The 25,937-nt window shown below is 41.5% G+C and overlaps 1 protein-coding gene across 1 annotated transcript; it reads left to right on the forward strand.

The window, feature by feature from the left end:
* Window positions 1–307: 307 nt before the first annotated feature.
* POMT2 (protein O-mannosyltransferase 2) lies at window positions 308–24,442 on the forward strand. Its single transcript, XM_059819370.1, has 20 exons — window positions 308–367; window positions 1,174–1,278; window positions 2,433–2,541; window positions 3,398–3,506; window positions 5,185–5,344; window positions 7,989–8,095; window positions 9,055–9,137; window positions 10,248–10,357; window positions 12,465–12,531; window positions 13,432–13,504; window positions 15,068–15,146; window positions 15,947–16,098; window positions 17,819–17,910; window positions 19,008–19,084; window positions 20,228–20,299; window positions 20,514–20,573; window positions 20,802–20,907; window positions 22,727–22,867; window positions 23,479–23,593; window positions 24,181–24,442. The coding sequence occupies exons 1-20, from the start codon at window positions 308–310 to the stop codon at window positions 24,284–24,286; spliced, it is 1,983 nt and encodes a 660-aa protein (XP_059675353.1). The 3' UTR covers window positions 24,287–24,442.
* Window positions 24,443–25,937: the final 1,495 nt, after the last annotated feature.

The following is a 25,937-nucleotide window of genomic DNA, read 5'->3' on the forward strand; positions in this document are numbered from 1 at the left end:
GGGCTGCAGGATGATTTTTTTAACATCTCTAAGATCAGCCTGGAATCAGAAGGGCACACTAGAGGTTTTGGAGTGCTAATATCAAACTCTTTAAAAAGGACCCTGCCTAGAATGGCTGAAATACTCTCCATGATTTCCCGGTGAATTTAATGCATTGTCTCATATCGAATGTATGGCAGTAACCCTCTATATGATGAAAAGCATGAGTAAAAAGGCCTTCCTGGATTTTTTTACTGTCTTCAGCATTATAGCATGTTGTTTGGTGTTGGGTTTTTTTTCCAGTTGGGATGAAACTCATTTTGGGAAGATGGGAAGTTACTACATTAATCGGACCTTCTTCTTTGATGTCCACCCCCCTTTGGGGAAGGTAAACTGTTCTTCTGTTACATGTTTTAGAAGCCACAGGAATGGGCCAACAAAAGTCTTCCCCGTCCTTCTGGCTGAAGGATGTGATGAACACCAGTGCCTTTCCTAACTGTTGTTGGCATCATGGTAATTTACATTCTCTATCCAGAGCCTCAGCTTGCATCTTTTCTTCTTTATGAAAATGCTTTGAATACGGGAAAACAAAACAGTATTGCATGTTGGGTATTGGAGAGGCTTGACATTGAAAAATGATTATGGCACTTATGTGGTTTAGAGGGGATATTTAATAGAAACCTACAGTTCAAAGGAACCAAACAGTTCCTGATAGCTTGTATGTTAATGAGAGTCCTACCACAAAGGACCCTGAAAGCCTTGACTTGCTATTCTGTAATCAAAGAACTTGTTCTAGCAACTGTGTGCAGTGTTGATGAAGGTGCACTCTGACTCAGAGTCTTCCTTTCAGGCTGAGTCTCTTTGAACTATAGGAATAAGGAGTGATGGGAGAATCTACAGAAACATAATTCTCTCTGCTAAATCCCACACCTGATATTTCTTTTGAGCTTGCAGTTGTCCTTATGGTCAGCAGCCAAAGTCCTTTTGATCCCTTCTGATTTTGCCTTTAGACAAAGGGCAATATGTATGCATATGAATTCTGTGCATGAACTCTTGTTTGGATGATGTGTCTGAATTAAGTAGTTATCCTCTGGATCACACTTGGCTTCTATAAACATCTTACCTGCTGCTGGCTTGGATACTCCTTCCTCCAATGCGATTTCCCTGACCAGTTTTTTCACCTTTCCTCTTCAGATGCTGATTGGACTTGCTGGCTACCTTAGTGGATACGATGGTACATTTCCTTTCCAAAAGCCAGGGGACAGATATGAGCAGCACAACTATGTGGGAATGAGAGGGGTAAGGTTATACAGGCTAGTATCAAGCTGGCTAGCTCTCCTGTGCTTTTCAGTACAGAGTGTTATGTCATAAGAACAGCTCTCCTGGATCAGATCAGAGGTCTGTTTAGCCTTGTGTCTTGTCTTTAAGCTCCTTAGAAAAGTGTTAGTGGTTGTATTGTGAATAAGACTTAATGTCTGGCTGTGAGAGGCCAGGTAAGAAAGTAAGGTGATTATTGAAGCCAACCCTTGCTGCTAATTAGTGGGACTACACTCCCGAGTGGGACAGATATCTTGCCTATTCTGCACACTGCTTACTCCATTGTGCCTGGCTGTCCTGCTGGAGAGCCAAGAATGTCAAAAAGCCAGGATCATCCACTGCCACCTGCAGTTTGCCGCCTCCAGTGACACTGAGCTGAGTAAGCTGATGGAGCGGGGCAGGGATAGCTATTCAGAGTGGTATTCTATCTGAAACCCTGGCTGTTGGCTGTACTACTGTCTAGGAAGACCAAGGCCATAAAGCTGACAACAGATACCGTGAGCCAAAAAAAAGAAACAGTGGTCAATTGCTAGTGCCTAGAAAGAAGAATAAAAACTGGGAAAGTGTATTTTCTTGGTTTGCTTTCCGGGCCTCCAGCAATTTGTGGTTCTAGAATCCCCTGAGCCAAAGGTGTGAGAAGTGCTACAACCAGACATTGAAGAGAACAAATTTTACTGTGCTGCTGCTTTCTTTTGTTTCGATTTCTGTTCTTCCTCCTCCAACTATCCTCAGTCTCGTTTGTGTAGGGGAGGTGATACTGGACTGCTGAAGATGTAAGGTACAGGTGTATTTTGTTCTTAGATTTCATATTCTAGTCTCTTGTTAAAATAAGTTGTGTATGGTGGATGTGCACCTACTTGGCATATCTTTTTATGAATACCTGATGTAGTCTAGCAAGAGAATGACTGAATGTTGTTACTGACACATCTAGAGACAGAACAGAGTAAGCAGCTGTCCTTCTCTGAACAGTATCTTTGTTCATTTGGCTTCTGTCTGATGTTCTTAGTGAGTCAGTTCAGCTACTGCAACACCTCCTGTTGTTGGTAGGTGTGGAAGATGAAGGAAGGGAAAGGGTGTGGGTGTGTGTTCACCTTGGGAAGGGTTATAACTTCTCCCGTGATCTTCTTTTTGTGCAGTTCTGTGCATTCCTTGGCTCCTGCCTGGTTCCCTTCGCCTACCTCACAGTGTTGGAACTGTCAAAGTCACTGCCAGCAGCCTTACTCACGGCTTTCATCCTTATTTTTGGTAGGTGTTCCTGCTACAGCAAAATTGAGCAGGTTAATTGTTCAAGAATTTAATTTCTGGATTATCATGTGTTATCTAGCAAGGGGATATTGGGGTTAATGAGAGAGGTTCCCAAAAGCAAAGTAATTCTGCTTTATATATATATGGGGCTTTTTAATTGGTGGTCCCCTTGTGAATTTTACAGTCTTGTTTAGTTCATAGGTACTTCTGTTATGTGCATAACCACAGCGTTGGACTACATTTCACCTAAGTTTTAAGAATTTTTTTAAGATGGATGGTCAGGAATGATTTTGCTCACTAGTGAAATATTGATGTCTGCTGTATGAATTATAGAGGTATTTAACAGCCTACTGCATTACTATGGAAGAGTTCACAGTAAGAAATGAATAAAGTTCCTTGTTGAACTGAGCCAAGTGGAGAAATTAACATTGCAAATGGAGTTACCCAAATTGGGGTTTTGTGAGGACACACAGATATGGAGACTTAAAATACCCAAGTCATATTCATTTTTATAGGTAACATCTGAAAGATGACTTGCCCTGTAGCATCCTCTGGCACCATGCTGGTACCTTAGCAAGTAGATCTTTGCTGTCTGTAATGCTTTCCATCTGAATATGTTAGCAGCACCTCCCAAATGGCATTTCACAGATACTGTTGTACTGCCTGTTTTTTGAGAGGGTGGGGTTTTTTTTCATTTGTTACCCAAGTAGACGTTGAAATGTTCTGATCTGCTTCTGTTTCTAGAATTTCCCTTGTTCCCCTTGTCTTGACTACACTGAGGAAACTGCCTTCCTGCAATCTTAGATTCACTTTGGAACTGCAAGCCTTTCTGACATTGTTGTGCATCTGTTTGCAGATACAGGCTGTATTACTTTGTCCCAATATATTCTGCTGGACCCCATTCTGATGTTCTTCCTCATGGGAGCTGTTCTGAGTATGGTGAAATGTAACAGCTGTGCAGATAGGTAAGATAAAGATGATAATTTTGTTAAACTATAGGTACTCAGCTTTCACACAGGTAAAGTACTCGAATATGTCTGCCACTTCGTGGTCTGGGTGAATGGCTCGGATGAGATGTTTCAGGAAATTTGGAGGTGAATATGACTCATGGTAGGGGAGAGAAATTTTTAGCATGAGGGTTTGTGAAACTAGGGAGAAAGTGTTGTGGCTGGGGTAAACCAGGAGAGAGAATTAAATTTTAGCATGAAAGGAAATTTCAGCAGACATAGTGTTTATGGAACTGCAAATCTTGAAAATGAAGATTAAAGGTTTTTAAAACTTGACATGAAAGAAAGCTAGTATAGGGCATTGTAGGTCAGAGAAGGAGGAATGAAGGATGGTTGGAGCCTGTTCAAGGCTTTGCTCCTTAATGGCAAAAATACTAATTTTTTGTCTGGAACCAGACACTTTGTCTCCAGGCTGGAGAAACACCGTTTATCTATGACTGTAATCTTATAAGCACTTATAAAATCCTGCTAGCTGAGGTAAATAGTGTAATTTGTTGGGTTTAGAGAAATTGGTACCAAAAATTTGAGAGAAATATGGCCAGGATGTTTCTGAATAACGCAGTTAGGTTGCTCAAGATATTTGCTGTAGACCCATCCAGAGGGGGATGGTGATTTCTAGGTATTTGGATATGTCAAAAGGCTTCTTTGTGGCTGGGCTGTACAGAGTAGCTTCCCCACAATGCATCCAGAATTCAGAGACATAAAAGCTTAGAATACTGTGTTATATAGGAGCAAGTTTTGTTTCATGAAATGTTCAAGAACTGATCATACCGATCTTAGCCATGTGTGCTGCAGTCACACGAAAATGCAGCCTGCAGTGTCATGTGGGGGGCCATCCAAGGCCATCCTCATCTACAACACACACCCCAGGGAGTGCAAGCCCTAACTTACAGGGCAGTGTCTGATCAGCTCTGTGTGCCTTGGCCTGAACTTATTTCTCATCTCTTAGAGTTAATCCTGTTTTCAAACTAGTTGATTTTATGCAAATTAAAAGCCAGCTCTAGCTATTGTGTTGCTTAGCAGGTCACGGGGATTTTGTCCAGCCAAAATACAAGTGTCAAGGCATCAGGAGTCAGTAGGAAAAGGGTTTTAAATTCTGCTGTCATCTTTTCTCATCTTTTCTCTGTGGTTCAATTTTAGTTTAGTTTGTAATTTGTTTGTTTTTTGCTGCAGCTTTTGTTTGTGCTTTGCATAGATGTTTTCCACCATGGCCTTTCTGCTTTAGGAAAAGTAGCTGTTCTTTTTTTCCTGTTCTCCCCCATGTCAGCTCTCTGAGAAATGTAAGTTTGCATTTTATGGAGCAAAAGTCCTGTTTCTATTTTCAGACCTTCCATGTGTCAGACCTCCTTCACACTAGTATTTTAGCTTATACCCGATGTCTATGTTCCCTTCCTTAAAGGGGAGATCTAGGGCTGCCCAGGCTTAAGTGTTGGGCCCTTCTGAAGCCTGTATCAGGGGTATCCTTGCATCATTCTAAAATTAATGAAAAATATACCTTTCTGTTCCTCATGGGCTCCCAAGAAGAAGATGGAATGTAATTTTGCGGGGCAGCCAATTTGCTGTTTGTTTTCCTGATCACAGATACCCATTCAAGTAACGATCATTTATTTACTGACCTGCTCTATCTGTCCTGCAGGCCATTTTCTGCCTCCTGGTGGTTCTGGCTGAGTCTGACTGGCATGAACCTTGCTGGAGCAATGGGGGTAAAGTTTGTTGGCCTTTTCGTGGTCCTCTTGGTTGGCCTGAACACAATCTATGACCTATGGGACTTGCTGGGGAACCTCAGCCTGTCACTGGTGAGTGTAAAAAACCTTTTCTTTACATTAAGGATTTCTTTGTTTTGTTTTGCTTTCTTTTGCCTTCATAATTCTCGTAGTTATTGACAACCATTGAACTAGCCAAACAGTGATACTCTGTCTGCAGCAAACGGGGGTATCTGAGGTGGATGATGATGATTAAAGATGAAAGTTATAATGGAAAAACTATTGCCATATGTTTAAAAAAACCCCACGTATGTCAGTGGGATATAATGCCATAAGAGCACAGCAAAAATGTTGTTGCTGTTTCTCGAGAGAAACTATTACCTTTCCAGTTGGATGAATTTTATTTCAGTCTAGGTTAAAAATGCTCATTGGAACGGCTGTACAATGCCCCAAAGCAAGATGTTGTCCAACACTGTTACATGACCTTCTGACGAGTACATGCTACCTGGCAGACAGGCATGTCTTGCAGCACCTAGTTTGCATAAGCAGCGCAAGCTTAGACTCTGCTTCAGTAGAGTACGGGGGCACAGGTCGCATAGCAGTAGCATGCTATAGTCCATCATGAGTCATGTGTGCTCTGCAACTTGCAGTCTCCGTAGCCAGTCCTGAGGATGAAGGCAGCCATAGTCTGTTCAATTTTACACACCGTTAGTTCTTGTAAGCTCTAAGAAATTTGCTAGTGTGTTTGGGTGCCCTGTTCTAATACATTGCATTTTATATTTGGAGACTGTGAAATCTACTATTTGGAGAAATACCTTGATGTGCCATTTGCTGTCTTGCAACCAGCAGGAAAACAAATTCTTCAAGCACATCTTTTAAAAGGTGTTCAGTTGTCCTCTTGTCTCAGCCTCTTCTGAAGCTTGAAAATTCAATATCTTTCACTTACTGTTTTTGTCCTGTTTGTCTTATAAACAGTGGGGGTTTTGGGGGACTTTTTCTATTCCTGCTGTGTGATTTGTTTTCTCTGATTAATGTGAATCAATATGGGCTGCAAAGATGCAGTGTTCCAGCTCTGGAGAAGCACTTCTTGAGCAAAGTCAGTTAATTGCATTTGAAATGAAACAAATCCATCATGTCTAAGCTTTCTGCCAGCAGACGGCTGCACAGTGATTTCATTTGTGCTGCTGGCAGCAAAGGCAGCAAGCCCCTGAGTGTTAGAATATGTAAAGAAATTTACTCCAGAAGATAGATGCTTTCTGAATAACTAACTATTTGGCAACCTTGGTGCTTGAGGAGGGGAAAAAAAAAAGTACTGAGGATTAAACCCCTGAAAGCCTGAATAACTTGTCTCTGCATTTGTTAGGAAACTACTCATGATTCTTCACACACAAGGTTTTTGGGACTGATTTGATTTCTAGAATTTTCAGCTCATCTTGGTCCACTGTTCTCATCTGCTTGGTGCTGTCCTTCATGTGCGTTTTCTTTTTTAACTTTGCATTGAAGTCTGTAGTTAAAGAAGGCCTTTTCACAAAGATTGAAGCATATTGTGGTCATTTTGAGGAGGGAGCTGGAGATTAGTTCATATGCCTCTCTGCTGCATTAATTTGGTTATGTACCATCAATCAGCATTTTTCTAAGTGCCCAGTGGTTATTAAGTGTTCTGCTCAAGTACTTGACCTGAGCAACTGTTTCCTTTGTTGACTTCAGTAAGTTCTTAGTTTTGTAGTGTATTCAGCTCTTTTTCCATTACTTCTGACATCTTTGGATCTGTTATTAAGGGATGGAGGATGATTAGCTTAATGATTGTATGGTAGGTACCATGTAAAAAAATACGGAAGATAGCAAGTACATCTGCCTTTGTCCGCTTGGAAGTTAGATGTGGACATTTAGCAAACAGTTTTTGCTATTTAAGGTGTTTTCTTCTCCCACAGCTGTTTATTACCCACCCTGTATTGTAGAATACTTACCCTACTACCAGCAATGTCAGTAGGTTGTGAATGTGTAATTGCATCTTGGGCATCTGTGTACAAACCACCTTTACAAGGGATTTAAATAAAATGTTCTGCTTTTGTGTTGAGGCAGCTAGAAACGCTCACAGGTTTTGCTGCTGACTTTTCTGTAGCTTCTGGCTGAGGGCCAGCAACAGAAGTTGCAGTGTGAGAGCATCCTTGCTAAGTGACCTGGTTTCTGTGAATGCAGCATATCTAGGTCCCCAAGAAGTCCTTGTTGCAGTCATATTTGCATAGGGAGACTTGTTGGGAGAATTGTATCTAGTGGCTTGTGCCCTCATGTTTTCATTTTCCCTTTTGCTTGGCTTTGACAGTTACTATTCTGGAAGCCATCTCCTTGCTGTGAGTTTTGTGTCAAGATGTGTACTGCTCTGATAAACAAGTTAAGGTCCTTGTTTTCAAAGTATTGTCAGTGGGAGCTGCCCAACCTCCTTTGCCAAAGTTAGGCATGCCCAACATTTTTGAAAGTTAAACCCTCCTGTTGCCTGTTTTTGTCTTCCTCCCAAGACCCTGAAATCTCAAGATACCCCAGCTCCAGCTTTTGGAGATGCACAAGGTTTGCCTAAGCTTTTACCACTCCCTAGGCCTTTTTGAGGTAATTTTGCAGCCTGCTGGACTTACTTGCATGGTAGGCTTCTGCTATAGGACCACTGCTCAGAGTCCTGTGAGTAAAAGAGTAGAGTTGTTCCTGCAGTTGCACTGTTTGATCCAGGTTGTGTTTGTTACAGGTCGTGTTTGGGAAGCATTTACTGGCTCGTGTACTCTGCCTTATCCTGCTCCCGCTTGCCCTCTACACGGCTATGTTTGCTGTTCATTTTACAGTATTAAATAAAAGGTATTTCACAATGTTTTCTCCAGAAGAAGAATCACTTGTCTTTGCTTTGAATTAAAGGGCATTGATCATAGATTTCTCCATTTTCAGTGTCAGAAGCACAGCCACAAGCTGTGTCTTTGTTTAATTCCCTTCCCAGACTTCTGCATTGTTTTTAGAGAAAGGTTGTGGCCAAGCTGGCAGTGAAACTGAGTTTGAGCTTAAGACTTTCTGAAATGCCAAGCAAGTATCCTAACCAAACTCTCTGTCTCCTATTTTTTTTTTCCTCCTCTCTTTCTTAGACCTGAAAATGTCTCAACTCCATTCTTTTTTTTTTTTTTAATTACAAAAACAGAAATAAAAAAGGCATTGCATTCCTGAAAAATGCTTTGGCTGTAATTAAAAAAAAAAAAAAAAAAAGTCTGAATTTGCCCAAAGGGAGGAGTCTTCTCTGAATGCCTGCAACCAAGGGATGTTTTTTATGTGGAAAGAGCACAACAGCTAGTAAAATGTTTTTCCATATGCCAGCATTAAGAGATGAGGTGAATAAGCATTTCACCATTAAAAAAAAAAAAAAAAAATCTGTTATTTTTCAGTTTAAGTCAACTGGTCTTACCGCTACCCTCTTAGCAGAAATGAGACTTAAGAGAGAGGATTTGTTATATCTAACCTGACAGTGGTCAGTTTATTTGTCATAAGAACACCTCCAAAGATAGTTGATGGTGCTTTGTGCAGTGTCAGTGTGTACATTTTTGTGACCTCAAGTCCTTGCAGCTCTAGACAATTTCCTGCAAGACTCTCTCTATCTGCTATGATTCACAACATTAGAGGTGTGTGCATCTAAGGGAGCTGCAGTCATTCTCCTGATGCCATATCTGGTTTTATCTTTTTCCTTCTGTAAAAACAATTTGGTAGTGCATGATAGAGCTTTATGCCTGTTTTGCCAGACTTTGAATTGTCACATTCTTTGCTCTCTTTTGTAGTGGTCCTGGGGATGGTTTCTTCAGTTCAGCATTTCAGTCCCAGCTGGTTGGGAACAATCTTCATAATGTCTCCATTCCAGAGTGTGAGTGTCCAAAGGAATAAACCGCTTTGAGTGTTGTCAATGTATGTGGGGGTTTAAATAAAAACAGCATCTCCTGTGAGTCAGTGCAGGACAGTCCAGGTTATGCCTTCATGGTCATGGTCAGATCTATGTTGTTCCTCTGTGCAGTTTTATATATTGACAGAAAAGAAAAAGGCTGAAAATAACACCATGTTTAGTGCAAGATCACTAGCTGTTTCATCATACTCTTTCTGGAGGGAAAGATGCCATTTTGGGGCATTTGATGGTTTTCTGTGCATGCATCTTTGTATTTTTTGGCCTTTATTTTGCTTGAGGCAACAAAAAGAGATTTGTCCTGTTCACCTTACGTTTGTAGGTGTTCAGATTTGGGATTTGTTTCCAAAATGTGTGTAAATGAAAACTAGCAACTCCTTTGTGACACAGCATGCCCCTGGTTCAGCTGTGTTGTATTCAAGTATGCATATGAATTTAGGGGAAAGGTGGCCCTGTGTGGTCATTCCGTAATCCTCAGGTTGGCTAAGAACTATTGAGCCTTTAATATGCTTTAGCTTTCTGATTACTTCAGCTTTTCTCTGGCTGTTCCCTGCTCCAGAGCTGCTACTGGGAGAGCATCAGGTCCATTCTCCAAGACTGTGTTCTCCCCCTTGTGTGTCTGAAGCCAGGGTACCAGCTCCACTATCGGATATCTGAGCTTGCCTCCCTTCCTTCTTGTGTTGCTGTAGGGATTGGGCGATGGAGTACTTCAAAGCAGTAACATGCTTTTCAAACTTGATCATGTTTAAAGTTGAACGCTTACTCTTATGAAAAGCTATCTCTAATGTCTCATTATTGAAATTACATACAAAAGAACTAGCGCTTATGTTTATGTTAAAACTAGGTGGGAGAGTTTTAGTATTTCAGCCAAATGTTATGTAACAGTTTTACTGAATCGTTGGGGACAGAAGATAAGCTTGCAAGGAGCTGTGTGGAGTAATATGTCAAACAGGAAATGAGCTTTCATCAAAACAAAGCGGGAGAACGCATGCCTGATCAGAGCACTGCAGACTAGCTGGGGGAGATATTTATAGGAGTGCTGCCTTATGCCTTTTTTCCTCCTTCCTTCCCATGTAGACTTGGCGTACGGGTCTGTGGTCACAATGAAGAACCTTCGGATGGCAGGGGGATACCTTCATTCCCACTGGCACCTCTACCCGGAGGGCATTGGGGCTCGCCAGCAGCAGGTTAGTGTGCTGGGGTACTACTACCTCTGACTACAACCACTGACTCACTCCCATTGCACTTAGCATTAGGTGCTGTTGTGACAGGAGCTATGTATTTACTCAGCATCTGTTACCCTCTCAGTGCCACAGCTGTGCACTTGGCTTGCAAGTCTGAGTAAAAAGGATGCTTGAAGAGAGCCTACCACGTTGCACCACAGTGGTGACTTACAGTAACAAGGCTTCATTGTAGTAGCAAGACCACCCTCCATAGTTGGAGGCCAAGAGGACTTAAAAATAATCTTCCATAATTAAAGTGCTATTGTTACCTCAGGGAAGGCTGTAAAATTTATGTTTAAAACAAATACATTACTTTATCTTACAGGTTTCATTGCTGTGTTTTAAAAGCAACAGAATAGGGCTGCTGTGTTTTGTTTTCACTCCAGCCACTGGCCTCTGTGACCTGACATGAATGACTCTCCTTTTGTGCCATGCTTACCTCATCTGTTGCCAAAGAATTTGTAAGGCTTTGCTCATTAAATTAGATATCTGTACATTCGTAAGCTAGCCATAATTAAACTATCTGAACTCTCTGAGGGCTTCTGATTAAGTGATTAAGCAATAAATCAAAGTAAAAATCAGAAATCATGTAACTGTCGCTAATTAAGTAGTACAAAAATTAAATTAATTTCTTACTTTTGTCCAGCATCATCAAGCTTCGCAAATCTTTGCAGCTTCTTCAGCTTTCCCAAGATGTGTTTTGCAGTTTGCATGTTAGTGTCTAAAAATTCTTCTGAGCTCCTTGAAAGAAAGTTTCCAGAGAAAAACAAGTGTTTGGTTTTTAACTCCCTTCAGCCTCTGTGGTGAGGAAGTAGTTTTCAGAAATGAAAAATTTGTCTCAATCTTCCTTCCCTGCTGTTCTTCCCAACCAAAAATTCTAATACTGTCATGTGACATTGATGTTCATTACTGTAGATGGAGATGTCATACCAAAACTGGCTCAAACATAGTCAAAATTCAAGTGCAGAACGTGCTTTATGACACTAAAAGCAGGGAAAGGAGATTTGGAGAGGATGCTGATGGGAGTTTCCTTGAGGGTAAGTAGGAAAGGGTGGAGCTTCCTCCTCCCCTGTGCTCCCTGCCCTGGAGGTAGGACAAGGGTAGGGGGCTGGGACAGTTTGGGGGCTGTGGAGAGAGGAAGGGAATTTAAAACTTGGAGGAGATTTAGGGAGGAAAAGATGGAGGCAGTGATCTCTCTGCCTGCTCCTTTTCCTCCTCTCCTGATGATATAACCTCAAGGTGCGAGGTTCCACCTCCAGCTCTCCCTTTTTCCGCACCCTCAGACACTCCTGTTATGTTCTGCCTCTCACCCACCAGGCCATCTGCTCCCACCTGAGTGGGAGGCACAGGTCTGGGACTGGTCTAGGGTCCCACAGAGCAAGGCTTCCTGCAGCTGGAAGAGGAAAGCGAGTAAAGTGGGCACTGTTCCTCATGCTGCTTGGGAAGGCTGCCCTTGGGAGCAGCACCCGGGGCCCGGATGGTCTCCCCTGCCCATGGTAACAGTAGGAGCAGTTACTCTGTGTGAGTCTGAGCAGGCTGGTAAGGATTAGCAGGGTAGCATGTGCAGCTTTAACAGTTGATCCCTGAATCCTTCTTACCTTCCCTGGGTCTTTTGGCAGAAGTGTTGTGGTTGTCACAGGCAGCCTGTCATCATAAATATCTACCAGTGATGCCTGTCTGTAAACCCAGTGCTGTTTCCATCTCCTGGTTCTGGTACTGGTCAGTGATTATTCAAAAAGTTCAGGTTTGGATATCCTCGTTGTAGAAGGAGCCTCTGAAGTAGGATGAGAGGAGGTCAAGCTGTATGGTTGGAGGCTGTTACTCATGATGTATGTGAACTGCCATTAAATGTAGTGCTCCTGAATGTACAGGCTATACACCGAATAAAAGGTGTGATCTGGGTTAAGAAGTGGCCAGTAGCGGACTTTCTAGGGGGCACTATCATAAAAGTCATCCCAGGGTTTCTATGTTATTGGTGCCTTCAATTGGGACTTCGATTTGCTGGCGAATGTGTGTCTGCTAGCACCAGCTTTTTTCTTGTTTGGTAAAATAATTTATCCTGTGCTTTCAGGTCACTGCCTACTTACATAAAGATTTGAATAACCTGTGGATTATAAAAAAACGTGATTCGGATACAGGTAACAAATACCAGTAAAGTGCCTTTTATAACTGCTGCTTCAGTTTTTTGTTTAAATATTCTGAGTTCCCTCCAGGACAAAGTATCCTTCATGGATATGAGGGGGAGAGGAGGAAGAACAAGGGGAATCTGGCTCGGTCTTGATTAATGCTGTTTGTGTCTACTGTGTTTCTGGTTTTTCTCCAGATTGTACAGCTGAAGTAAATAAGCTTTTCTCAGCTGCAGGTTGCATTGACAACTTTTCAGCTAGGTAGGACTGCAAATAACAGAGAGGAAATTAATCTGAACTCAGTATTTTGTGGAATCTGTTATTGTGGCTATTGGGTCCTGGAGAAGTTGGCTCCCGCTACGTCCTGATACATTGTGTTCAACTGATTTTCATGGATGTTTGCTTGGGGCAAGATAGAGTACTGAACCTGATGATCTATGGTTTGTACATATATGTTGTTTTAGAATATCATAGTTTAGCTGAGGCATGTTTGGTCTGGCAGAGGTTCCTTTCTTCACCTGCAGTATGTGCATATAAAAATTAACAAGAACTGTATAAACAACAAACAATGCAAATAACCTAGATATAACAAAATTATGATCAGTGTTGCAAGAGTAATTTTATAGTTCATGAAATATAAATACATATATATATATATAGTTTTGGTGTTCAGTTAGCCTGAGCTGGCATCCTCTTTATTTAAAGGCAATATGTGCTGCTTGGGGCCATGTTCTTTGGAGTAGCCCTCAGGTCTGGTCTTTAAACTAGAGCAGTGGTTTACACCAGGCTTAGAGTCAACACGAATTAGTTTGCCTTGTATTGTCTGCTTGAGGCATGAGCATTCCCAAGAAACTTTCTAAGACCCTGATATGTTTGTCAGTGCATTGATATGACTAGTTTGCCTTCCTTCAGCAGATTTGTCAGATCCCTCAAGCCCTGTGGAGTTTGTGAGGCATGGAGATATTATTCGTCTGGAACATAAAGAGTAAGGACGATTTCTGGTGTTCAGAGAGATTGCATGATTCAGTAGAATTGGTGGGAGATTTGTCCTCCTGGACACTATGTTGTTAGGGCAGCACAAGTGAGCTGTGTGACAGAGGTGTCTGTATATCTGCATTTCCAGTGTGGCGTTTGTGGAGTTTTTCTTCTATGGCTTACATTTTGAAGGGTGTCTGTTAAATGGGAAACTTTTAACAGAACCACACAACTTCATTAGAAATACCTACCTAAGCAGCAGAGGGATTTGTTCAGCTGTGGGAGGTGCAATATTAAGGGTAACTCTTCTGGAAAGAAGCAATTTCAAAACCCTCATTCTGTTGCTTGTCTCTCTGAGTTTTCCAGGCAAATAGTGTGGGTTTTTTGTCAATGTACAGCAAGTGTCCTGTTCTTATGTGCATAGGCAGTATCCACCTGCTGAAGTTTTCAACAGCACTGAGATCATAGCAGTGAAACACTTTTACTGAAAGCGTCGGCTGGTGCCTTCCCTCTCTGTAGGGAATACCTGAGGGGAAGCAGGGGAACCCTAGTGACTTGATACTTAATCTTCGTCTAGTCTAATGTCACTGTTCCACAATGCTCTGTGCTGTCGCAGCTTTGATTTTTTTAACAGAAGCTCTAAACTTGTGAGCCTGGAAATCATGTTATACTGCATTCAATATTGCGTGTTCACAAATCATTGCTTAGGTTTCCAAAATGGTTTGAAGATTTTAAAAAAAAAAAATGCCTTGAATTTTTGGTTTTACTACCAAATATATGATAACGAAGGTGATAAAATCTTGATTAGGCAATACTGGTTAGGTCTTGATTAGGTCTCTGGAATGGGAGGTGAAGCTGCGGTGCTGCAGAAAAGATCCGGCAGATGGCTCTCAGCTCCCTGCCTATGAACCTCATCCAGCGTGGGCAGAGGGTTTCTGTGCAGATAAGGCCAGGCTGGATGCAGCTGAATTGTTGGTGGGGGTGGGTCATTGTCTGAGTGGTTTTATTAAGGACTGACCAGGATGCGGCCAGATTTTTCTGGTTGCCCCCGTTAGCAGTCCCTGCTAGGGTGGGAGACTGTTTGTCTGCACCATGAACAGCTGGTGCTAATGGGGGCCACTGATTACCCCCTCAGTAAATCTGTGCCTGACTAAATGGTACAATCTTTCCCCTCAAAAGCAAAACTAATAATCCAGAAAGGTCAGGATCTTGTTTTGCTTCTTGCAAGAGCAGGACTGTTAGTCCCACCTTTACTCTTCATGTAAAAAAACCTCAAAACCAACAATGTCTTTTCCACTTGGAGGTGGTGGATTGTAGCTTGGGGGTTGGATTTATTCATAGCGTCCTTTTCCAGCACTGCCCAGTGTGGCGTAAGCTCAGAGTTGCATGGTGGGAAGCGGCAGTTTCACTCTGTGGCCCCCATCGCTGTTAAGGCTGCATCCTGCCCTGCCCTTGGCTGGAATTCAGTGGTCAAAGCGCTGGCAGTTCTCTGAATGGCTCAGACGAAAGTTCTTATCACAAATTGACTGAGATATAAAAACAAAACATGGTTTGACTTTTAATTTCATTTCAGAACTTCTAGAAATCTTCACAGTCATCAGCATGAGGCTCCCCTGACAAAGAAGCATTTTCAGGTCACTGGCTATGGAATAGTAAGTGAAGTGAATGGCAAGACAAAACAAAAGCTCCTGCTTCTGGGGAGAGTTCATACCACACCAAGGGGATTTATTCTTGCTTTTTTAGTTTGTTAGCCAAGGTAATAGATGTGTATCTACCATACTGGAGGAAAAACTGACTTAGTATGAAATAGCTTATCTCATATTTAAGGTCTATTTAATGTGAACAGAGACAAGAAAATAACTTAAGCTTTTACTGCCGGTCTAGCTTTGGCAGCGTTCAACTCCAGAAATGCCAATCTGAGCAACCTTGAAGTTGCTCTGACAAGTATTATTTTATGTATTTGGCCTTGTCACATAGACGAGTGCCTTCTTTTTGACACAATGATGACAGAAATTTGAATCACAAAAATTAAATCTGCTCTGAGGGCTGAATTACTGAACGCAAGGGGCTGTTGTCTAAACCCCTTTGTGAAGCAGCCAAGTTACCCCTGTTTAAAACGTAACTCTGAGCCACAGTCAAGTATGAATTGGAAGCAAAGAAATTTAAGGTTGACAAGATAAAAATGTATTTGTGAATAGTTGCTCATGCCTAGAATCATCTCTTCCTGATGGGGAATCTCTTCTATGAAGTCTGAGCGAGGGTAGCCTGGGCTCCTTTGTTTAGCTTTGCCACCATTAGAGTTTCAGAAGTTCCCGTTTGCAGTGCTTCAATCCTGTATGTCTTCTAGTTGTTTTTTGGCAGGGTTTTTTGCTTTTATTGTGGGGCTTTTGGTTTTTTTTGGTTTGTGGTTTTTGGTTTTTTTTTTCTCTCCTATGGTATGTTTGCATGATAGAATGGAACAGGAGACTCCAATGATTTCTGGCGGATTGAAGTGGTGGGCAGAAAGGCTGGGAAGCTCATCAAAGTCCTACGGAGTCAGGTCCGGCTAAAGCATGTGGCCACAGGGTGTATATTGGGCTCTTCTGGAAAGACTCTGCCAAAATGGTAAATAGCTTGTAATCCCCTTCCACCCCTGTAAGGCCTTGAGCTGACATGTTCCTTTGCTCAATGGTACTTTTAAACTAAGCAATAACCACATTTCCTCCATTTCTTTATCTTTAAAAGAATAAAAAAGTAACTAGCAGGTACTAAAAATATAACCAGAGGGGAAGATCTGGGTTAGGATTGTGCAGTCTGTTACAGTGAAGGTACACAACTCTGAAAAATAATATCCCTTACTAAGAGATCCAAGAGTGGCATGGGTGTAGATCTTGTGGTAAGTCCAAGAGGGGATAGCAGACATGTTCTTCAAGGCCCATTTTTATCCTTGGGATTCACAAAAATTGCTAGAAACTGGGGCAGTTCATGCTGTTCCATACCATAATCCTCCAAATTTCTTTTTATTGGTACTAATTTCTTTTATGGTTGGAAGACCTTCTGCCATTTTTGCATGCAGCATCTGAAGCAAGGGCAACAGTAACAAGCTGCTATTAGCAGGGGTCATGATTTAATATGTCCTTGGATTACATATCCTCATCATTAAAATGAGGTATATGCAGAGACATCCAGACTAATGCCAAGCAAGCTGCTGTGTCTGCAAAGCTGTACTGTGTGGGATGCTAACATGGATCCTGAAGCAGCAGGCTGTGCAGTCATGTTGCTTCTGTTTCCAGAGCAGCCTCTGTTACTGCTAGCTTAGGCTTCCCTTCGCTGTGTTATGGTAAAAAGGGCTTCTAAGGTATCCTGTGGATGCTGAATCATAGTGAATGCAGGCAGATACCTCTGGTGACTGACTGGTCAGGAATGCAATTGCCATTTAGACTTTACCAGTAAAACTGGGCTCATGTGTAAATAATGTGATTGATTTTAAAAAAAATTAATCACTGCCTCTGTGAACAGTGTTCAAGAAAGGGCGTATATTTTTTTTTTCCCCTACCACAAACTTACCCTGTGAATGGAAGTTATTGCCACAAAATATTGATGACATTAAGAGCTGAAGGAAAAAAATACTTGTTAACTGAAAATAAGGATGGTTAGAGTATATTGGATTTTTCTGGGTTTTTTTAGGAATTTAGAGGGGAGTAATCACTGTCCTTCAGAGAATTAAGTGGTGATTAATTAATGGAAGTTAATTAATTAGTGAAGTCTGCTAAGTGGTGATTGATAGAAAATTCCTTATTAATCTGCACATTACTGCAGGGTTTGCACTTTCTCCCAAAGTGTTTAACGTGACTTGCTAGAAATAGGGTGACAGACTAAATGAACAGTTGGTGGGATCCTCTAAAGTCATTCTTTTGTTTCTGTAATACAGTTGCTGTAGGCATGGATTGACTTAAATTAACGATGGTGATTTTTTTTTTTTTTTTTTTTTCTGGAGAGACTGTAAGGGTTGACTTGAAGTAGTTTCTAGTTGTTAATGTGAATCATCTTCAAAAATCCCACTGCTTACGTATGGACCTAGGTTTTTTAGTTCAGATGCCCAAAGTTAGAAATGTGGTTCAAATGTTCAGTAGAATTTTTATGTTGGCTGCCTTGCAAATCTGGTTTGGTTTCTACATGGTGCTTAGAGTATATAAGAGTGTGTAAGAATGCAGCTGCTGAGGTTGAGTGGTATGGTAGGTGTTATGGGGAAGTATAAAGCTAAATGGGGAAAAAAACAGACATGAACTGGAAATATTGAGTGATCTTTTGTGGGCTGGTGGCTAACTGTTCTGCTGTTCCTCAGGGGTTGGGAACAAGTGGAAGTCACCTGCACACCATACGTGAAAGAGACTCCCAATTCTCTCTGGAACTTTGAAGATCATATTAACCCTAAGTGTAAGTCATTTATTTCCTTTTCCTTTGAGAGTGCATCTTGGCTTGCTGTTAAAGGAAGGGCTGAGCTATGAGATGGGAAGAACTGGCATTCAGTGTTTGGAATTTGTGTGTTCTTTCCCAACTCAAGCACGAACTTGCTGAATTTGGGCCAGCTGTTCAGAGATGCATAGCCTTTTTCTACTTCAGTGTTTGTACTGTAAGCTGGTGATAATGCTTCAAGTGTAGTGGAAATATAAAGACTTTTTTAAGGATTTTGAGATCTTCATGGGTAACAAAAGTGTGAAGTTTTATAGGCGCTGCAGTACAGGCTGTTATTTTTAACATCATTGGTTTAATTGGGAATTACTGTCATCGATATGAGTATGTCATATATACTTTAAGGATATTTTTAAAAAGTTAGGATCCACCCTGTTCTGGTGTATTATTTTTTTTTTCCTTCTCTTACCAGGGACATACTAAATAATGACTTTGCTGTACCATCAAGAAATAAATAGAAGTGTGACAGAGAACTAAGTTTGCCAGTAATGACAGATGGGCCTTGCAGCTTCATCCAGGAGTTAGATATGTGTCACAGCCTCATTTGGCCTGAATTATTTGATGCAATTTTCATGCCATGAATTGCAGATGACTTGGGCTGAGTTCTGAGTTATTAAAAAAACTAGCATTCTTCATCCTTTCTGAGCGACTGTATGCAAACCAAAGGAGAGCAATCCTGGGCTGTTGACTTGGTAGAATTTCCTCATCTGTTGTAATGTATTTTGCATTCCCACACTCATGGCTCATTTACAGATAAACAGCAGCCTATGAAATCTAATTTCAGCTAGAAATACAAATCTGTTTATTTCATGGACTTTTACCTATTTCTCTTGCTCCTGGAAGTAAAGGAGGAAATCTAGGCATACATCAGTTGTGAAATTCACTGGGGGATACTTTTGACTGCAAGCCTCTGTGTTTAGAATATGAATGAATTGCGTAGGGAATGAAAAGCTGCTAGAAGCAGATTTGTCACAGGAGGAGAGAGTTTAGTTTATTATGAAAGAGGCAAATAAAAGTAAACCATACTGACTTATAATCTATTTTTGTGTCTTTTTCTAAAGTGCCCAATATCAGCCTGGATGTTTTGAAGCCCTCTTTTGCAGAAATTCTGCTAGAATCCCACATGGTTATGATCCGGGTAGGATATAATTAATTCTAGATTATATTTTTTTTCTCTTTTCTCTGCATCAAAAAGAAATAGCATTTTCTGAGATATCTGGGTGATGTCTGCAAGCTAGGGCAGAATTTACAAGCCCCAGCAACCTACTTGAATTTATACTTAGAAAAAGGGGTCATCTTGCGGCTAAATCTTCCAAAAGTTTGGAAGCCTTGGGCTTGATGCCTGGCTTTTCTGTTGGTAATTATTTAATCCCTCCACTGCTGAAATTCGGTTCTGTAAATGGGAGTTGAAAATTTTCCCTATCGTACTGAAGGTTTTAAAGTTAAATTAGTATTTGTGAGGAGGATGTCACTGTGGTCAGAGTCAGGAAAATTAGCTAAACAGACACTTAGGAGAACAATAAATGTTTGGATTGAAAATGGAAAACTACTTTCTTTTTTAAAAAAGTTGATCGAGGTGCTGTGTTTTCTGCTTTCTTCTTCCCTATTTATCCGTGAATATTAAAAAAATGAGCTGGATTTAATATTTTCAAGGTGGACTGCTCTTGCGGTCTTTCCCCATGATTGTTCTTTGTGCTCTTGGCCACAGCCCTTCTGCTTCCAGCTCCTCAATTGTCTGAAGAATGGGAAGTTTCTATTTTGAGAAAGGAGTCTAAAGTTTTATTTGCTACTGTTTGTAAAGCTCTTCTCAGATTCTTAAAAGAAAGAAGGTAGTCAAGCAAATTATTATTAATGCTAAGCATTTCCGTGGCAACCAGTGATAATGCTGTCTCAGGTAAGGAAGCACCTGTATGAGTTTCTGTGGAAATAATCTTTCTGAGGCTTTCATTTCAGAGTGGAGGGAAACCTGTCGAATTAGTCTCTTAATAAGCAAAATTCTTGCTTATGCAACATGTATCCCCAGTGACAGAAAAGCTGGAGAAGAGAAATGAGAGAATACTGCCTCTAATGGTACCCAAAGAACATTTTCACTTGCAGAGTAATATTAAAACATTCATTGTCCTCATTGTGGCCATCTCCGGAAAATGATGTGTTTATGTAGTCAGAAAACAGCCTTTACTCAGGAAGAGTGTTCATGTATGTTTGTGTACCCAGGCATTTCTGGGCAGGCTTTGCAGCATAACTGCCTGCTCATTTAAATTTTCTCTTGACTTATCTGTAGGGAAACAGTGGCCTCAAACCAAAGGACAATGAAGTTACATCCAAACCTTGGCACTGGCCCATCAACTACCAGGTATATTGATCAATACACCTTCCTGTCTGTTTTCAAGTGCTTTTGTTGTGCTTCTTGAAGCATAGCACCTCTTAACTGCATTGAAGATATTGTCACCTTTATTTTGTAGCATCTGAGCTGCATTGATGGGAATTTGTCTCACCTTTGACACTGTGCAAAATACAAACTGGATTGATGCAAAACCTTTTTACTCCCCTCTGGTCTGTTTCCTCAGGGCCTGCGTTTTTCTGGTGTCAATGAGACTGATTATCGGGTTTATTTGCTGGGAAACCCGGTAAGTTGGGAATGGGGGGCTCCAAGCCAATGTCTTTAGCAAATTTTAGCTTACTCTTGCTTCTACCAGTGACAATGATTCTCTTCCTCCTCCTCCTCCTCCTCCTCCTTTTGTCCTTTTGTCTCTGTCATTGTACTCTTATGTTTGGATGTAGCTTTTCATTTCCTTTCGCATGCGCATTCCTATGTCCAGCCTAAAGCCCCAAATCTTTCTTTTTTGCCGACGTAGGTGATTTGGTGGCTAAATCTGGTCACTATTGGGTTATATCTTCTGATAGCAGTTTCCACTGCAGTGACCCTGAAGAGAGGTGTCCGGCTGACATCTGAACTCAAAGGTGAGGTCAGTCTTCATATCCCTCCTGCACTGTAGAATCCCCATTATAACATCCTGGTTTCCTGATACCGGAAAGCTCATCTTGGGACTTCTGTACTAAAAAACCCTCTTTTTTTTATATTGTATTAAAACCCTGGGGGTTGAACAAAATGCACTCAAGGCAGCTGTACATACAAAACACTGAACTACATAGTGCTTTGAAAGTGTAGCACTGAATGATGTGACTGTTAACAAAGGATTCCATACTAAAAATAATCACTCTGATGAATAAATCTCACTTTTTGCATGGCAGACCATTCCCAATGAGTTGCCAAATTTCCTAAGCCTGTAAGACTTGTTTGGAAATCCTCAAGTCAGCAAGGGCCCTAAGACACCTACTTAGCCAAAGACAAGAGCTCTGGAAGTAACTCACAGGCAGGAGATGTGATCAGTGGCTTGTCAAAAGTATTACCACTCCTTTGCTGGAGAGTACGGAGCCGGACTGGGTATAAGCTGGGATCTTAAGGTGATCCAAAGATATTAGTCTCAGTAGGCTTTTGCTTCCTTGTTTTCTTGCAGGAGACGAGGGCTTGGATTAGTCAGAAGCTCACATGCCAGCTCTGATCTGCAGGTCATCATGTAGCCTAGCATGGGAGTTGAACTTATGAACTGCTCAATAGTCAAGATGTTGGCCACAATTGCTGTCAGTTACATTGATTAGTGCAGCTCAGAAATTACCAGATGCGTAGCTGTTGGAAAGGCTGTATTTGATCTGGAGGTATCAGTAGGAGAAGGTGATAAAACGTATGTCAGGGAAACCTTCCTAACGCAGAGATCGAATGGTTCCATGGTTTTATCTTGTTCTGCTTTGCAGGCTTCCAAGATGTTTTTTCTAGTAGAGATACTTACCCCACATAGGTTACTGATAATAGGCTTCCTTTTCACAAATGCCTTTTGCAGGCACCTTAAAAGTATGTAGATGGCAGGACTTTGTGTCCCAAGAATGGGAAACCACTAAGCTTAGGTTATTCAGCCATGTCCACAAGGAAGAGAGTGGGAGCTTCATATCTCAAATGGTTTAATAGTGAACAAGACAGATCTTCAACAAAAATACTGCAAGGAGCTACCTGTATTGGCTGTAAGGGCAACAGACCAGTTGGATCAACGTCCTGCTCTCAAGCTCTGCATGTGTTCTGTACTACTGTAGTATGCATGGTGTTTTGAAATGAGAAATGTTTCCTGATATTTATGAAAAGCAAATGACAAATGGAAGAGATGCAATGATCCTTTATTATGTCCAATGCCAAGGTTGTAGAGCTTTTCACAAACCCTAATAAGTCATACTTTGGCCATTCCAGTTTACATCAATGGTTGCTTCATTTTGTAGATCTCTTCGTGGGAAGTGAATTCTAAAACGTGATGTGAAACTATTCAGTTATACAATAAGTTGTTGGCTAAGCTGCATGCAGACGTCAGAGCTCTCAGTCCCTTCCCCAGGCTCTGAAAGCTAAGCGACATCAGAAACTGGAATGATGTAATTAGTCTGATGTATGTCCTGAGAAACTGCAAGTTCAATCTTAACATAGAACATGGTCAACCTCCTGCCATTCCCTCGAGACTTACGCCTTTGTATATGTTTTTTGATAATTGTTCTCCTGAAGAGTGTTTGTATGTTTACAAAGAATGCAGCTAGGATGTTGCAGAGGCTTGGAGTAATTTCAGACCAGTACGTGATATCCTGCAAAGATCATTCCTGTTGAGTTTACTTACTGTGATAAGGCTTGCAAATAGGAACTGCAGTTGAGTTTTTATCTTTTGAAGTCTGTTTACCTGTGTTCCAGAACTGTCCAGAGTCGTGCTACGTGGTGGAGGGCAGATTATGCTGGGCTGGCTCCTTCATTACCTCCCTTTTTTTATGATGGGCCGAGTTCTCTACTTTCACCACTACTTTCCTGCCATGCTTTTTTCCAGCATGTTGACAGGTAAATACTAGAGTCTGGGAGAAGACAAATCTGTTGAATGGAATGTTTTCACACTAAACAGTATATATTTTTTTTATAGGTTTTCTGCTTGCTTGTGCAAAGTGCTTGAAAACTTTCACTAATTCAAAATGTTTTTTCACAAAGCAGCTTGAAGTGCTAAATTGTCTTTTTTTGTTACCATGCTGAAGAGGCAGTCATGTCTAGTGCTTAGGGCATTTAAATTTAGAGATGTGATTCCTATTCTCTGCTGTGTCACTGTTCTTACTATGCTTTTATACAAGTTACTTCCCTTTGTTTGCTGCCCCCACTTTTCTGTCATGTCTGTTTATAATTCAGTTTTGGTAGTTTTTCCTGTGATTTTGTACCAATTTAGCATGCTGGGGGCCAAATCTCTTTTGCATTTATTCAAACGGAAAGGTAGGAAAAAAGAACCTTCTGCTGATACAGAATAATCCCTATCGTTTTGAAGGTTACCAAGGTAAATGAATTTAAAAATTGACAAGGTTTTCTGGTGTTAATGGAGCTTTGTCAGCCCAGTCTATGGCTGAACATAGCGGCTCTGTTCTTTGGCCTCTGCATTGCTCCTGACTTCTACCTCTTCCTTCTCCTAGGAATCACCTGGGACACACTACTGAAGTTCTGTGCTTGGTTCTTGTCACCCAGCACTACAGCTAGAAAAATACATGGAGGCGGGTTCCTGGCACTAGTTCTGCTCATCATGTACAGGTCAATGCTGAAAGCTGAACTTTTCCTGAATGTGTGAAAGTCACTGTCTCAATGGAAACCTTAGTGCCTGTTAATTATCCTTAGCCTTTGTCTCTGCCTCTCTTCTTTGCTGAACTTCTCAGACATCATCAAGTCCAATCCTAAACCCTCATATTTGATTAGATTCAGCATCTGTGTCCTAGTAATGCGTTATAAAACATCTTTCCATTGCAGGGAATCCTTCTTATATCCCAGCACTCAGTGTGAACACTCTGTTCTCCGGCAAACCCACAGCTCAGTGGTTTCTGATTCTAGTCCCCCTGTCAGATGGTGTCACATGCCTCAAATACAGGCAAATTCTTCATTGCTGTACGTTTTCTCAGCTGGCTTTTCTCCAAAGCTGTTGCTTTCTAAGAGAAAATACCACCTGTGATAAAACTATATACTAAGTATATGTTGTGTTCAGCAGATTAGAAGGTCCCCAGTGGAGCTTAGAACAGCCAATAAAACAAAGGTCCCGTAGGATATCTGTATGGACTAATCTGTTGCAATGTTCTTGAGACAGAAGACTGTGCAGTCCCTGATGGGCATTTGGTTTCTTTCCACAGCTTCTACCTCTTCCATCCTCTGTCCTATGGGATGATAGGACCCATGGCCTCCGACCCTAGCAGCCCCATGGCAGGGCTCCGGTGGATGGACTCCTGGGAGTTCTAGAGCCAGCAAAGGGAACCTGGGAACAGCAGAGGAGAAGCATGAGATCTGCTGCATGTCAGTCTGATTCTGGTGCTTTGGAGACATGTGACTAAAATGCCCTCTCTGGACAACTCTGGGTATAGTCGCCCTGTTGCTTTGACATGTGTTTGCACTGGAAGATGCAGAGGATGACCATGAGAAGGTCCTCATAAAAAGACTCATGTCCTAAATACTTAGGTTATATTCCTGGACAACTGGCTGCTTAAATCTCAATTCTTTTGAGCAATATATATCAATCAAACAGCAGTGGCATTCCAGCAGTCAGACCAGTACACGTTGGAGGCTGTGTAGTTGCATGTTCACCTGTGTCTGTGTCTTCCTTCTGGTAATCTAAGCATCATTGCAGTTTGAGAGCCAGACAGTGTCTGAGACATTAGGAGTTTTGTCATGATTAACAACCTTTCTTATGGCGAGGTTTTTGAAAGCTTCATGTAAGTGTCTGGTGACCTCCATTCTACCCTACCCTGGCTGTCTGCATTTTTTTTTTTGTTCTGACACTGAATTTTTAGAATTTAACTGAAAGGGGTCTGCTTGAAATCTCCTGAGCCACTGTGCCTTGCCTGTCTCCCAGGCCCTCTGCAGACAGAGGAGATGGAGATCGTTTATCCCTGTATACTGCCTTGCTTTCTGGTCACCTTTAATCATTTATAACAATCAGCTAGCAGGCCGGCACTCAGAGCCAGACTGTTCCAGTTCAGCACTTTGTAGCTTCTTTGCAGTTCTGTCTGAAACTGTGGAAATAGCAGGTGATTTATTTTCTGACCCAGTGTGCTGTGAAGACTGGCTTCTTGGGGGGATGTACTAGAGACTGAAATGATAGCTTGGGAATTTTACAGTCAGTTGTCATTCATGTTTTAATCCTAGCTATTCCAGTGCCAGTACCTGTGCTTTTAGGGGGAAGGCTTCCTCTTAATGAATGTGGCATCTGCAAAACTGGCTGTTAGTGTATTCCAGCAAGTTCCCTCTCATAGATGGCTGACTGACAAATTACTGTGTTGAAGAAAATGTGAGGGCAGGCAAAAATTCTTTGTCAAGAGCCATTGGATGTTGAATCCACCCCTTCCAAGAAAGCGGAATACTATTCATCAGGCCTTTCTCCTCTGTTAGGTCTATTTTTGTAAACGTTCCTTTTATTTCGTTTCCTACTCTTCACCCAATTTCAATTTCTTGTCACAGTTCAAGGTTGCTACTTTGTAGGATCCAACATGAATGATGTTTAGACCCCAGCTGTGCTCCTGTCTCAAGAAGTAGTATTTGCAAAACTCGTGTGTATGGTTCAAGGAACTCAAGCCTTTCATTTCAGAGTTCTTGCTCGGCTTCTCAGCCTTGTGTCAAAATTATAGGTACAGGAGGAGCAGCAGGTGAGTGTGTCCATCTTTAAACATGAATTGTGCATTCATTTCTCATACCAAACCTTGAATTCTAATGTATTTCCTACAACACAGAAGGGCTGTGTTAGCATAGTTGTTCTGTGTGGGGGACTGAGACTCCAGTCAGACTTGCTTTCATTCCAATAGAGATCCACAGCACTTTTCAGTAAGGCAGCTGCTTGGTATTGTAAGGCTCTGGCTTGGTGTGTCATGACTCCTGTAGACACTAACTCAGATGGTAT

This window comes from Gavia stellata, chromosome 7, assembly GCF_030936135.1.
Source record: "Gavia stellata isolate bGavSte3 chromosome 7, bGavSte3.hap2, whole genome shotgun sequence".
In the NCBI taxonomy this organism is placed as follows: Eukaryota; Metazoa; Chordata; class Aves; order Gaviiformes; family Gaviidae; genus Gavia; species Gavia stellata.